The 15,625-nt window shown below is 30.6% G+C and overlaps 1 protein-coding gene across 50 annotated transcripts in view; it reads right to left on the reverse strand.

Moving 5' to 3' along the window:
• Window positions 1-15,625, reverse strand: part of LOC122508873 (Down syndrome cell adhesion molecule-like protein Dscam2) — a 176,013-nt gene that overhangs the window by 121,377 nt on the left and 39,011 nt on the right. For 13 of the 50 annotated variants that reach the window (XM_043622482.1, XM_043622508.1, XM_043622502.1 and 10 more), the window contains exon 7: window positions 5,956-6,079. The exons of 1 other annotated variant lie outside the window; for it this stretch is intronic. In XM_043622482.1, the coding sequence (XP_043478417.1) occupies window positions 5,956-6,079 (124 nt within the window). Of the gene's footprint in view, window positions 1-5,743; window positions 5,874-5,955; window positions 6,080-6,207; window positions 6,332-6,569; window positions 6,691-7,457; window positions 7,579-7,653; window positions 7,778-8,878; window positions 9,003-9,684; window positions 9,809-9,856; window positions 9,981-11,827; window positions 11,952-12,016; window positions 12,141-13,192; window positions 13,320-14,438; window positions 14,563-15,625 lie in introns of all 50 variants that reach the window. 36 more of the 50 variants (XM_043622476.1, XM_043622496.1, XM_043622497.1 and 33 more) reach the window with 12 other exon arrangements.

Genomic DNA, 15,625 nt, shown 5'->3' on the forward strand with positions numbered 1-15,625 from the left:
TTATTGATTTTGCGTCATTAATATGGTCACCCTATCTGGACATTAATATTGATTTACTTGAAAAAAATGTATGCGATTTATTGCGACACGATTAGTGTTGTCTTTTGATTTTTTCAGTCACGACTATTCTGAACTTAGAAGGATTCTGGGCATTCCATTACTTAGTTTAAGATTTCTATATACTGGTTTACTTTTTTTGTTAAAAATAATAAACGGTTTTTTCAATTGCCCTCAAATTTTGTCACTTTTAAAATTCTCAGTTCCTTTCAAACCTGCTAGGAACCCTTCTATGTTCAAATCGTTCATTTGTAGAACTAACTATCATGAGAACTCTGTAACATTTAGACTATGTAGAGAGACTAACGAATACCATAATGTTTTAGAACTTTATGGCATTTTTCTTGGCAAATTTGTCAGGAGTCTACAAAATATAATTTATAATTTATTTATTACACGGAGAAACTTTTTCTTCTAATATTGAATATATTTGGTTATCTTTATTCTAAAAGTACGTTAGAATGTGAGGATTTTTCGTGCGTTGTGCTAATAATTTCAACATTAATACGAAAATATGATAAGTTCGTTATATATTAAGCAACCTTCGGTGTACAAAAATTACTATCTGCATTAGAAATAGTCTTATTTTTCTTTAGAAAAGAATAAAATGCTAGTTTTTGTTTGTGAAATAATACGGTAATTCTAACCTTTTTTCCACATATAGATAGAATATATAACAGACATTCTAACGTAACATACCAATTTTGGAAGGACTGCGGGCGGACTTAACCGATTTCGCCCGAGCATCACCGAGTCCATCACCTGACGTCGCGAACTAACCCTAATGTTTTCGAAGTTGAAATTCACACGTGTATGAAAGAAAAAAACCTTTTATTAATAAACGTGAATGTCTCCTCATGCCAAATTAAATTCAAGAACTGTTCCTCAATATAACATAATTTTTTTCACGACTTTTACTTATTTACATAATTTGATTAGTAAGTTATTTTAAAAAATGCTCTCTCTCGAAGGCACATATTTTTCCACTCGTTTAATATATAAGGACGATTCAGCTGTGTACTTCTAACGAATCGTGCGATCTTTCGGTTTCCGTGACCAATCGTGCCAATCGTCGTGTCTTTACTTGCGTGTGCGTGTGTGCGTTATTAATATAGGTTAGGTTCTTACGTCGTGTTAAATATATTTACCTACAGTTACAGTGACATTCACTAATGCCATCTACCATCAGATCCAAGTATCACTATCGTCTCATCTATGAGTATCTATAGACAATTAATTTGTTGTGTTTCTTTTTAATTCATGGCTTTCCCAACTTTGCAAAAATTATTATTTTCTTTCTAAAACAACATACTAATTTTCGTTAGTTTCCTTATGAAGAACTGTAAAATATATACTGAATGAGTGTTTTTGATAGTCTCAATAGCAATTTCTATAACCTATGTCGTTTTTCCCTTGAATCTAACCTAACATACTAAAATGTCTCACCAGTTTTAAGAATTAGTGGTATTAAAAGTTTCTCCGTGTAGAATTATTTAGATATCTAAGTGTCAATGCTTTGCTTATTGTCATTCTCGAGCTCTACTTTCTTATATTAAGTATATTTGTGCGAAACGGCATTGCCCGCTAATATGTAAATAAATAAATTATACTCTTACACTGAATATTTACTTTAGCAGTGAAAAATACTCTAGAAAATTAAGAAAATGGGAACTTTCTTGAAAACCAAATTGTAAGTTGGATCACAATCATAATCATGTATGCGAGAACGCAAAATATTCCCTACATTTCGGAGCACCAGCACCAACTTACTTGAAACTTAGTAATATTTTTATTGGTATAAAGTTTTAGAAAATTAACTTATGACAAAAGAACAGCTCATTTTTAAGAAAAGTAAAAAAAATAGAAAAACAAGTGAGCTCCTGTATCAAGAAAACTCAATTAGCTGCTTGGCTGATATTAGAGAGTACATCCAAGCTCTAATCGAGTTTTTTGATCCGGAAACTCAGTTAGTTACTGATTCGACGCTGGAGTAAGATCTATGGAATTTAATGAAACGTCGAGAAATCTTACGCTTAACAGTTATACTTATTTCACAAAAGAATATATATGAGTTCTAGGCGTAAAGTTTGTGCTGTATTTGTATAAAGTTGTGCGATATGAGCATAAAAATTTTACTTTAAACGCATGGGACATCAGTATACTTTAATCATTTAATTTATATATTGTGCCTTATGCCGCAACTCATCACATTACTAACTCTGTTTCTTGGTTTGATTTACGCATATTAGATGAGATGAACAAATTAACTCGTTTTTCTCAAACTCATGTTCCTTTTGTGGCTGATCATGAATTGATTAATATTTCATATAAATGAAAACAAAATGTTCAAAAGAGTCTTTTAAAGTCATGTCCTAATTTCAAAGGTATAAATGACACTGAATGTTTAACTACTTTGTCTGCCTCGGATTTGTATAACTATACTCTGGTCAATTTGATCGATGATAAATTATTGTTTTTTAATAATGTAATTAATGATGCCTTGAATAAGCATGCTCCTACATATATTCAGGGGTCAAAGAGAAAAAAGCATGCCCTTGTGTGAATGATGATATTATGGATTTTATTCAAAGGAGAAACTCGACTTTTAGAGTACGGAAGATGACTGGTGATATTTTGATTCGAGATAAATATAAGGCTTCAGAGTGCTTCTGATCAGAGGATTCTCTGCAGGGATTGGAGGTATCTTAGAATTATTGAGTCAAGTGCATGTGATATCTCTCCACATTCTTTTTCTGTTAATGATATTAATGCTCACTTTCTAAATATTTGTGGATAAATATTTGTCTTTTAGTTCAAGACTCCGCAACATCCTGGTCACTGATGATATACTTCAGGCCATACACCATAAGATGGTAACAGTAATTGTTTTTTTGACTTCAGTAAAGCATGTGACATAGTTCCAAACAATGTTTTAATGTTAAAATTAAAATCATTTGACTTGTCTTGCTCGGTTCTAAAATGGTTTGCATCTTATCTTACTGGTAGAATGCAGTCGGTTATAGGTCCTGATGGAGAGATGTCTGATTGAGGTAATATTGGTACAGGAGTGCTTCAGGGATCTTGTCTCTTGTCTGGGTCCTTTATTGTTTCTTCTTTTTACAAATGAGTTAAGGAATGTTCTTAAGCATTCTAAGTATACGCTTTACGTTGATGAACTACAAATATATAGACATTCTAGTATAGAGGATTTAAATTACAGCATATCATTGGTTAAGAAGGATGTTGATGCTATTTGGGACTGTGCGAAGACCAATCACTTTAAGATTAATTTAACTAATACATATGCAATGATAGTTGGATCACCCGGACATGTAAACAGGTTGAATTTAATTAAATTTCCATTAATTTCTATTAAGAATACTACAATACCTAACGTTCAATCTGTCAAAAATTTAGGTGTTATTTTTAATCCCATCCTCTCTTGGGATAAACAAGTTGGACACATTTGTAGAAGTGTTTATGCAACCTTGCATCAGCTCAAGCTAAACAAAAGAGCAGTTTCTATTAAGTTAAAAACTCAACTCGTCTCTTCTATGGTTCTTCCTCATTTTGACTATTGCTGTGCTGTCTATAGTAATATTACTGAGGAACTCAATTATAAACTTGAGAAACTCCTTAATTCATGTATTAGATTTGTCTTCGATTTAAGAATAGATGAACATGTATCTCCTTATCAGGAAAGACTGGGATGGCTTACAGTTAAAAATATACGCTTATTAAATATTGGTTGCTTAACATATTCTATTCTAAACTCTGAAGAACCTATGTATTTGTTTAATAAATTTACTTTCTGACAAGAAATTACTACCAAGGAGATTAGAAGTCCTAATGTTCTAAGAATTCCTCGGTGTATAGTCAATATCAAAATTCTTTTATTGTTGCTGTTGCGTGACGCAGAGAGAGAGTTCGATAGTGACTATCGAACTCTCTTCCCTGCTCTATAACAAGTGCACAGTCTTTTCGGTTTTAGAAAAAAACTTTCTACTTATTTATTGTTTCTTGACACCTAATTATGTTCTTTTTTTGGTCTTATTACCTTTTAATTTATTTTGCTTTATTCGGTTTTCATATTCACAAGATTATTCTATTTATATTTGCAATTTTTTTTCTTATTATATTGTTATAAGCTGCTTTGTAAGAATTGTTCTCATGGTTTTGTAACAATTATTACAAAATTTATTGTCTGAAACTTCATACCAATAAATGTAACATTAATAAATTTCAAGTAAATTCATTAGTGTACTCTGAAACGTAACATGTAAGTATTTCGTGAACTAGCTCAAATAATAATTTGTATATAAAATACCAGTGATTGTCCTGATTACACAAATTATTCAACGTACCTTGTGAATGGAACGGGTGACCCTTGAATTTCACAATCCAAAGCTACTACTTTTGTCAGTAAAACAGTCTCTAACTTTCCTTGATACCGATCTCCAGCAATACGTGGAGCGACATTACCCGTGGGTTCTGCAAATGCATTTTATGCATATGGTACAAAACTTGATAATCAGGAATATAAAGATTATAACTATACTTTTAAGTTCAACGGAAGGTTAGCAATGATTTGGATTTAAATTTCGTTATGATATTCCAAATTCTTTTACTGAACCCTAGCATTTTCATAATTGTACTACAGAAATTGAAATGGTTAAAATATAAATGAAATTGTACAGGATGACATACGAAAAATTTTTTCATCGCATTTGAACTGCGCATACGTTTCTGTTGGGCTATAATTGTAGGTTTCATAAAACCCAAATAATTTGAGTTTCAGAGACCATTCATCAACCTTAATAGATTTTGCAAACTCACCTTTCATATACAATACTAGATGTTCTTTAATATGCATAATGGACAATACAATTTTCAGATCAAAATATTTAATTAGTGCAAATGTGGAAGCAAAAAAAAACCTCAGAGTTTTACGTAGCTAATCTCACTTCATACCTTTAAAAAAAATCTAGACAGAAATATTGCAAAATCTATTAAAAATTATGGTTGGGATTCGTAATTAGAAGTTAAATAATAATAAATATTTCAAAATTTCTTCGATTAAAATAATACTAATATTATATATATTTTTTAGAATAAATAGTGGTCGCTGAACACGAATAAGGAACCAAAGTTTAAAAATAGAGAACTAAAAATAGTGAACTGCGTAGAACCGTAGGGTTTTAGGGGAAACATAATATAGAGAGAAGAAATGGGCTCGTTCAAAATACAACAATTCCATTGGTTTTCCTCAATTCATTTCTCTCCATGAAAATTATTGAAGGATCTATTAATAAAATTCGTCATTTGTGAGGTGTCACATTGTTTTTCTTCGTTCACCTGTAAGTGTTTATGATTTTTGGCATCTGTACTCCGGAGTTTACAGTGAATTGTTGTAAAATTTTTGTATAAATGTAGTCTTATTTTAAGACACAAAACAGTAACTTTTTTAAATAAAAATAAAAAGATAAAGAAGTCAGGACAATGTTACCTGAAAAATGGAAGTGGATGTCCTTGCGCATTGCAATGCATGGTTACTTTCATTGATATTGTACTTGCAAGAACATCATATTTGGATGTTGATGGAACTCGAGGTTTTGCGCCATTAACTGGTTCTACAAAATTTATTCTACAATGTCTACAGTATTAAAAAGAAAAACTTAAAACTGACCTAAAACTGGGAGCAGGAAACGCCTGAGCATCACATAAAATACTCAAAGTTGTATTTGATTTCATCTCAAAAGAATCAGACCTTGACTTTGATGACCTAGGAAATTTTGGGGGTACCTGGCCAGCTGGATCTGATTTTTCACAAATTTAGAAAATTCAAATCTTAACTTAGTTACATTGATTGACTTTCGAGCATAGCACTACTTAATTTACCTAAACGACGGAACAGGATACCCTTGAGCAGGACATCTAAGAGTAATGCTCTCCCGCATGCTCCGTAAAAATGAATTAACGCGATCATCAGTAGAAAATTTGGGTGCTTTAACTCCTACTGGTTCTAGAAATATTAGAATTGACTTTCATATTTTGTAAAATACTCTTCTAGGACGGAAATTTCGTTTTTATCACCACTTTCGTAACTCAATTTCTCACATTATTCTTGACTTTTAAAATTTTTAACTTTACCTATAAGATGGAACAGGGTACCCCTGAGCAGGACATCCTAGTGTTACAGTTACTGTAGCTTCGCGGATAAACGAATTAATACGGTTGTCAGTAGAAAATTTTGGCCCTTTTACTCCCACTGGTTCTAAAAAGTAAGGAAATTTACGAATTTTTCCCCTTCCCATTAATTATTAGGTACTCATAATGATTAAAAAATGTATAATCATAAATAGTTCCTTTTTCGTCAGTTAAAATTGTTTATCTCTTTGTTTTATTTATTTTAAAAAAGAAAATTAAAAATTCGATATCAAAAACTGATAAATCATATTATTTAAAACATTTTCTCAAATGTAATCTATTTGTACAAGGAATCTCGACACTACCTGAATGCTGGTACTGGATAACCCTGTGCTTGACATGGTATCTCGAATTCAGTAGAACTTCTAACTTGTAGCCACCGTTTTGCATCACCCGCAATTGAAGGTGCTTTACTACCAACAGGTTCTTAAAAAAACAATACACAAACATGTGTACACAAATGCTGTCTTTTAAAAAACAAAACAAATTGCTTACAAAAATTTAGCTTGATTGGATAATAAAAATGTTTCTTCAAAGAGGAAGAAAATGATTTAAAAGTAGGAACACCGGAATCTTCTTTTAAAAGAAGTTCAATTACCGCATTAAAGTACAATAATTATTATTGACATGAACTTTTCTAATAAAAATAGTTCAATTTCTTTTATTAAGAAGAGTTGCAATGTGGCACTTTTGTGAAATAGTAATATTTTCCTTTCAGACATTCTCGTAATTTGGGTTTAAGATTCAATAAACTATTACTAATGAAACATATAATACTAAAAGCTTTGTTTTCAAAAATACCTGAAGGATGGAACAGGGTAACCTTGACCTAAGCATGGAATTACAATATTGACACCGTTTTGTCTTTCCATTAAACTGCCTTTTTCTCCAAATAATGATGGTGCTCTACTCCCGACAGGTTCTATTTATAGGAAACCCAAAAACCAACGGTAATAATTGTTAATAAATTTTACTTTATGGAAAAAATTTCGAATACCTGAAGGATGGAACAGGGTAACCTTGACCTAAGCATGGAATTACAATATTGACACCGTTTTGTCTTTCCATTAAACTGCCTTTTTCTCCAAATAATGATGGTGCTCTACTCCCGACAGGTTCTATTTATAGGAAACCCAAAAACCAACGGTAATAATTGTTAATAAATTTTACTTTATGGAAAAAATTTCGAATACCTGAAGGATGGAACAGGGTAACCTTGACCTAAGCATGGAATTACAATATTGACACCCCTTTCTCTATCCATTAAACTGCCTCTTTCGCCAAATACTGATGGTGCTCTACTCCCGACAGGTTCTATTTATAGAAAACCCAAAAAGCAACGATAATAATTGTTAATAAATTTTACTTTAAGGAAAAAATTTCGAATACCTGTAAGATGGAACGGGGTACCCTTGAGCGGGACAAAATAAACTCATGTCGTGACCCAATACTCTGTCGAAATAAGCTTTCTTCACGTCATTAGAGAACTTCGGCGACTTGGCAGTAACTGGTTCTGATTTAGAGGAAAATTTAATGAGGTATTAAAATAAGGTACTATGTGCGAGAAGATTTTACATTACAATGAGAGCTTTTCAATTGGAAATCTAAGAAAAATAAAAGGCAAACCTCTCGTTAATTGACCTTGTCTTAAAAATTATTTTACCTTACCTAATAATAACTCATACCTAATAAAAAAGTCATCAAAAATTTAGACATTTTTTATTGATTTTAATCTGTTAATTAAAAAAAGATTGCTTGTCCTTGAAGAAGAGTCCAGAATAGGATTTCAGAATGTGGGTAGCGACGCGTTAAAAAAAACCTGTTCTGGACTCCTTGAAAGTCACCAGGCGTTAGAGATGGGTACGTAGAAAACCTCGAGTATATTACCGTTGGCACCGTTTTGCGTTGCGTTTTGTAACTAGGCCATGAATGCAAATATAGCGAACATATAACTCCATCTCTCTCATACTCATGGCCTAGTCACAAAGGCAATTTGTAAACGATACAAATTTATTTATTTATTATATGTGACGACACACTTTTGTGCGTTCATAAAGATCAAGTCGAACTTTTCATTAATACTTTTAATTCTTTTAATATTAATTTAAAATTCACTTATGAATTAGAAATCGATAATAAAATAAACGTCGCCTGTTTTAGATAGTTTTTTTTCTTTCACCTTTAAAAAACATCTTTCAAAAATCGAAAAAAAAAATTTATTATTTAAATAACCGTTGAAAAAATAAAACAGTGACAACAATTAAGTGTTTTTGTACCAAGTACAAAAATCTGTACATTATAACGTCACAGTTGTACAAGACAAATTTTAACCTGATATAGGAAAGATATATGTCGTAAAGGTTAAAAAAGTGGAAGGTTAAAATTTGTTCAAATTTCCTTTTAAACCCAAAATTTCAATTAATTTGCACATCTATATTATTATAAACATTTTCCAACAACTTTCATTAAAAATTATTCAAAACTCCATTAACAAGATACCGAAAAACTTTGTGTTGAAAAACTGTGACGTCATAACGGTTCAAATGGCCTTAAATAAAATTTTAATTATCAAGAAATTTTTTTTTTAATTCTTGTGTTCAGTTAAAAGAAGTACCTGCTTATAGCCATTGGATAAGCTTGTGCGTTACAATGCAGGTTTATATCTGTGCCTAGTTTCCTGACCACTAGAGAAAGTTTTGTATCAGCGTCAAGGGTAGGTGCTTTACTTCCAACAGGTTCTTCACAAAATTAAAAAATATTTTTAAATTTATCATCCGCTAATAATAGTAATAATAATAAAAATTATGCTAAAGTATAATCGATGCATGAAGACAGGGTTTTTCTTATAAACGTGGAAATAAATTTTAAGTTTAATAATAAAACATGCACTTGTACTTCATTTAATTATTTTTAATACATTAATCTTCTATTTCTATAATTTAGTTTTTATAAAATAAAAGACTAATGCAATTATTTACATGTTCCGTATTTTCGAGAAGCTCTTCATTAACATGCAGTTAAAAGAACTAACTAAACTTTTGACTCTCTTTTCAAAAGTATAATTGTAGTAAATAAAGTTTGACGTTAGTTAAATAATAAATATTAGTAATATGAAATTAACACAAAAATGTAAGTAAGTGTGAACAAAATTTGTTAGTGATATTGTTTAAATTAGAAACATGATTATCATCTAGGATATTAGAAGTCGATTTTTTTATCGACATATTTATCAAAATTGTTTGAATAGAAAGTTTAGATAGAAAGAAAAGATAAGCTTCATTGAAATTAAAATTAGTAGTTGATATAGGAGTGGGGAAGTTATTTAATTTTATAGTATTTGCTAAATATGAGAAACTCTTATGCTTTTTCAAACTAATAAAACAATGGAAATACTATTGCCTAACACTTTTCAAAAAATACCTCATAACAGGAACTGGATGACCCTGTGCATTGCAAGGAAGAGCAATTTCAGCACTTGTTTTTCGCATTAAAAGATTTATAGTAGCGTCACCAGAAAAAGCAGGGGCCTTACTTCCGACTGGTTCTAAAATATTTTACATAATATAGATGCAAATGAAGTAGAATGCTTTACCTAGTTACCGGGACAGGGCTACCCTGAGCTTCGCAAAATATTACCACCGGTTGTCCTTGAAGTCTTCTAATAGTGCGACTCAAGTCGTCTGAGGAGAATTTTGGTGATCTTGTACTAACTGGCTCTGGAATATATCAGTGCAATCTTGTTGCTTTATTTAAAGAAGATGTAAGTTTTCTTTTATGAGTGTTAAAGCAAAAATTAATAAATCAGTAATATCTAACTCTAAATAAATATCAAACCTATGTATATGATTTGTGGCAAAAGTAAAGTTTGGCAAGTGTAATCAATTATCGTTAAATAAAAAAACTTAAACTCTTTAAAACTTACTTTAATTTCAAAATGTATCTGTAATTATTCATAATTAGATCAGAAGCTAGTGATAAGATCAAAGCACACAAAATTCTGTTGGGTCACTAGAATTTATAATGCACAGAATTAATTGTGATCAAGTAAACAGAAATGAACCTTACTCACGAGTATTTGTTAAGTGCGACTGATTGTAAGAAGAAATTCGAAACTAGTCTATTCAAATAAATATAATTTTTAGTAGGTCAACTAGGACAAGAGGGAAAAAACACTTCATAACAAAGACGCTTGTGAGTTTTTACTGATTATATAGCTGCGAATATTAAATACGATTTTCAAGTTGATGTAATTTATGCAGATATATCTAAGACATTCGATAGGTTGGATCATGACATTTTACTAAAAAAATTGGAATTCATGGGTATGTCTGACAACTTAATTTCTATTTTTAAGAGTTATCTCTCTGACAGGTGTCAAACTGTTATGCTTAATAATGATTATAGTGAACCATTTTTATCTACATCTGGAGTCTCCCAAAGATCTAGTCTCGGCCCGCTCATGTTCGAACTATATATGAATGATATTAAAACTATATTTAAGCACTCTTTATTTTTGCTATACGCAGATGACCTTAAATGTTATAAAATTAATTAAACATCCACTTTTGAGAAGTACTGCAAGCGCTTATAAAGAGACTTGGTAAGATTGGCTGCCTGGTATGAAAAAAATCATTTAACAATTAATATTAATAAAAGTTATGTAGTTTCATACTCTAAAGGTTGTGCTGATTTATTCAATCACGTTATTAATGGCCAGGAATTATTAAGGGTAACAAGGGTACGTGATTTGTGATGAGGTGTGCATCTGTTTTTCGTAACCTGGGAACTCTTAAAACCTTGTACTTTACACTTGTCAGATCGATACTTGAGTATGCTTGCATTATCTAGTCACCTTTTTATGTTTTTAATATTTGCGAATAGTATCCTCAATATTTCTTTTGATAGGCATGCCCATGATTATAGGGAATTGCATAATGTTATGGGTGACCCGTTGAAGACTTCTAGGTATCTGTATAACGATATATATTTTCTTTACATGTTAATGAATGGAGCTATCTATTGTCCCTCACTTTTGTCGATGATTAATCTTTCGGTTCCTAGGCGAATCACAAGGCACTACACATTGTTCTTCGTTTCTTTTCATAAAGCGAACTATGTTAATAACACAATGTTTAATAGGAGTGGTAGAGAAGCAAATTTATTAACAGATGAATTAAATTAATTTGATAATAACGCATTGAGATTTAACTCAGCGCTGCGTAGAATTGTGTTCGGTACTGGTCATTTATGAGCTTGCCTAGCGTTTAGTAAAGATTATTGAGCTGTTTACTTTAGATTGTAAGAGCACTTATTGTACGAAAGAACTTGTCCCGTTTATTATGAATAAATAAATAAAATGAATATATATGTTTAATACATAAAAGGAGACCGTTTGTAATTAGTAGTAATGATAATAATTATCATTATTACTTAGTACTAATAAAAAAATAAAGGGGTGTACAAAAAAATGAATGATTCCGTATCATAAAAAAATTAAAAAGATTCCCATTCAAGACTAAATGCATTCAGAACGTAAACACTCAAAGTAGGTCTTTTGTCTCACCTCGAAATAGGAACAGGATAACCCTGCAATGGACACATTAAATTAGTTGATTTACTTGATAGAACTTCCACCCACTCAACCTTTCGATTAGTTGGTAGTTTAGGTCTCGTATTAGAAGTAGGCTCTATAAACAAGATTCACATGCTTCAAAATCTAATACCGCAAGAAACAAATATTTAAACTACAAACCGTGTAATGGGCACAGGGAACCCTTGAGCCGGACATGTTACTGTTATCTCTGAAGAACTAATTGTTGACTTTATTACTTTTATATCGAAGCTCATAAGTTTCGGTTTTGCACTGGAGACCGGTTCTATGAATAGGAAAAATTAAAAATAGAATACTTTTAATATGAAGCTCAAAAAATTTTTAATTCATGGATTTTTCGATTAAAATTCCCAATTTGGAAGTAAGGGTACTATTAATTTAAAAGCTTTTCAGTTCTTACAGTTAAGAACTTTTTAAAGTTTAATGTTTCACAAGTAAATTAATACACTCACAATATGTATTATTTTAGAAGAATAATAAAATTATCGACGTAAACATATTCATCAAATGTCTTAGAAAATAGAGTTCTTAACCATGCTGGAATTTAAAATTTTATGTTTTTAATCGATTTACCGAAATTAATTATAAAATTACTTTCAATTTTAACGATAGTTATTGTAGGTTAGTTTCGTAAATACAAGAGAATTCAAATTTACAGAATTAAATTAAATCTATTTCTGAATTTGACTACCTAAGTAATTTAGGAAGTTGGCTGCAAATAAATAGTTTGCAAACTTTAAAAATAGAAAATAAATTTATTAAATATATTAAATTGCAAAAATAGAATTAACTGCAATGTATTGATATATTTAAAATATAATTTTTCCACTTAATTGGCAATTAATAAAACTAATTAAGAAAGGGGAATCTGACCAGTTTGTCTGTTTCCAGTTTCAGTATGTTTTCAAGGCATATTGTCTCAAAATGCGACGGTTAACTAATTGTACATTAAATGAGTCTATGGTTCCTCTTTCATAAGGTAAAACGTGTGTAGGAACCTCTTGTTGTACTGAGAAGTAAAGAACAAAAAGGAGCTTTCTACCCCTTGACTGAAAAACAGTTAAATAAGGAATGAATCCACTATCTTTATAAATGAAATATTTGTGGAAAGCCTTTCTTTAGCTTGTAAACATGCGATCTCAAAAATATACTGTCATTGAAATCAAAATTCTAAAAGAAGAAAATATATGTTACTAAAACACAAAGAATCCGAATCTGTTTTTCGCTCATATAGAATTGAAGCAAATTTCTCTATTCTGAACTAGATTCCCAATTGACAGATTTTATAAGTTAACTGAATTTCAGATATATTGTTACCTGAACGCTGGTACAGGAAATCCCTGTACGGGACAAAGTAGAGCAGTCGTTTGTAACAATATAGAAGTAGGACTTGTTGATTTGATGTCCATAGCAGTCATTTTAGGTTTTGTACTGGATACTGGTTCTGAATAATTTATGCAATACAAACAAAAAAAATACTAGAAACATCTAATGACTTGAAAAATAAAAATTAGTTCTCGATAATTAATAACTTACTTGAAGTGTGGGACTGGGTACGCCTGTGCGGCACAGAAAAGTGGGAGATCCTGGCTTTCATTTATATCAAAATTATGGCTTTTATCTTTTGTGGAAAATTTAGGTCTCGTAAAACCAACGGGTTCTGTGAAAAAATATTATTTCAAAATAAATTTTTAAATATGACATACTGAGACAGGGTACAGTCACCGAAATAACTGTTTCATTGATCTTCAGTAAATACAGCATGTCCTAATGAATCATTATCATTCTCATGCTTTCAAAGAGAGAAACATCAAATAATGTAAGTTTTAAATTTACATTAAGTGCTTTCAAACTGAAGGAAAAGAAAAAAGATAACATTGCGGAAGTATACAGAATGGAAGAACCAAAATAACAAGCATGTAACAAGATTGAAAGTTTTCTTACCAACGGATATAATTAATCATCAACATCTTAATTTTTAAAAAATAAATATTTTCCTAAGTAACCTGGTACCCAGATTAATGACAGTTTATTTAACGAACCTGATTCGTCTTGTGCTTTAAGGCATTTCCAGATTAATCTCAATTCGATTATCAAAATCTTCAGAACTTAAGTTACCTAACTAATCGAACATTTCATTTTATTTTTGTTCAATCGAATATAAATTAACTCAAATTATTTCCTTAATGAAATTATATTTAATAGAGTTTTCGTAAGCTAAACTCTTAAATTCATCATTTCATAAATATTAATTTATTGGATTTTCATTAGCACAAATTTGGCGTTTGATGGCTTTCTAAAAACAACGAATTTTTATATAGTAGAATTCCCATTTTTGGAAAAGATTTCGTCGTAAATTTATAAATTGTCAAATCATAACTTACTTAATAATTTCTAATTGATCAATTTTAATATTGACGATTTAACAGCAGGTCGCCTGTTCCATCAAATTAATTAAACTCAACAAAATATTTATAAGGATAGGTATTATCAATTATTGTTTAATAAAATCCTATAAATAATAACTGCATTGAAAATAAATAATTTACAATTGTGTTTTTACCTCTGTGAAGGAACAGGAAATCCTTGAGCAGGACAAAGAAGTGTCATTGGTTCGCTAAGCATTGTTCTAAAAGCTTGTAAATCAACCAGCGATGGAAACTTTGGTCTTGCACTTCCGACAGGTTCTACAGATTTTAATAAAAGAAATAAAAAGCATATAATTCAGAATGCTTTAAATTTAAAATGTGTTAAAAAATTTCATAGGAGCATTTAAAAGATTGATTGAAAACTTTAGGATTGTATTAGTTTTATTTTGTCCTTGAATATTGATTTTTAAATTCATTTAAAGATGTTTAACAACATATTAAAGAAGTGCTTTCCTTTAGGAATTAATTCGATTACTATTCATAACTAAATAAATGCCTTTGACTAAAATAAATACCAATGAAATAGAAAAATTTAAGGAAGAAAAGTGCTGCAGAATGAAGCTAATATTAAACTTTCAAGGCATAAGTTATAAAAGTCGTTAGAAAGGGTCTTACGAAGTGGGTAGAAGAATTCTATCGAAAAAGAAGAAATTTAGGTAAGGAGTCTAAAGATTTATTCACAATTGAATTAAAATTAATACTTTGAATTGTACTAAACCATACCAGCCGACGTGCTTCAGTATCGGTCAGAATAATTTGCGACCATTCATTTTCTGATAAATGGAACAAGAATTTAACAAATATTAAAAATATTAAATTTAACTATAATTTATTCCCCTTATTCATTAAAAAATAAAAAGTTACACTTCCGTTTATAATTAAATGGACCTGTTGAATCTAAAAATGTGAAAAGAGCCTGCGTTTTTCTTAATACGATCTTAGAATGAAAAAATCAGTAGGATTTGTTGAATTTATATTCAACAAATTTGGCTGCCAAATGTTATTATTTAGCTGACATTTGGAAAACTTCTTAAAAAAGTTGAGTTTTTTACGGCTGTCAAGGGGACGTACACAAACTACGTAAGGCATATTTGGAAAATGTTGACCCTCCCTCCCCCCACCGTAAGACACTTTCCATACTTTAGCACCTAATCTTCTGCTGTTCGCAAGATTTAACTTGACCCCCCACCCTCATCCCTTAAAGCCTTACGTAGTTTGTGTATGGCCCCCAACTATCAAATTACCAATTTGACATCAAATTAGTGATCAGCGACCCCAAAAACCTTGAAAAAGATATACATTATCTTATACTTAATGGTAA

The sequence above is a fragment of the Leptopilina heterotoma genome, unplaced genomic scaffold (assembly GCF_015476425.1).
Source record: "Leptopilina heterotoma isolate Lh14 unplaced genomic scaffold, ASM1547642v1 Lhet_58, whole genome shotgun sequence".
NCBI classification, from domain to species: domain Eukaryota; kingdom Metazoa; phylum Arthropoda; class Insecta; order Hymenoptera; family Figitidae; genus Leptopilina; species Leptopilina heterotoma.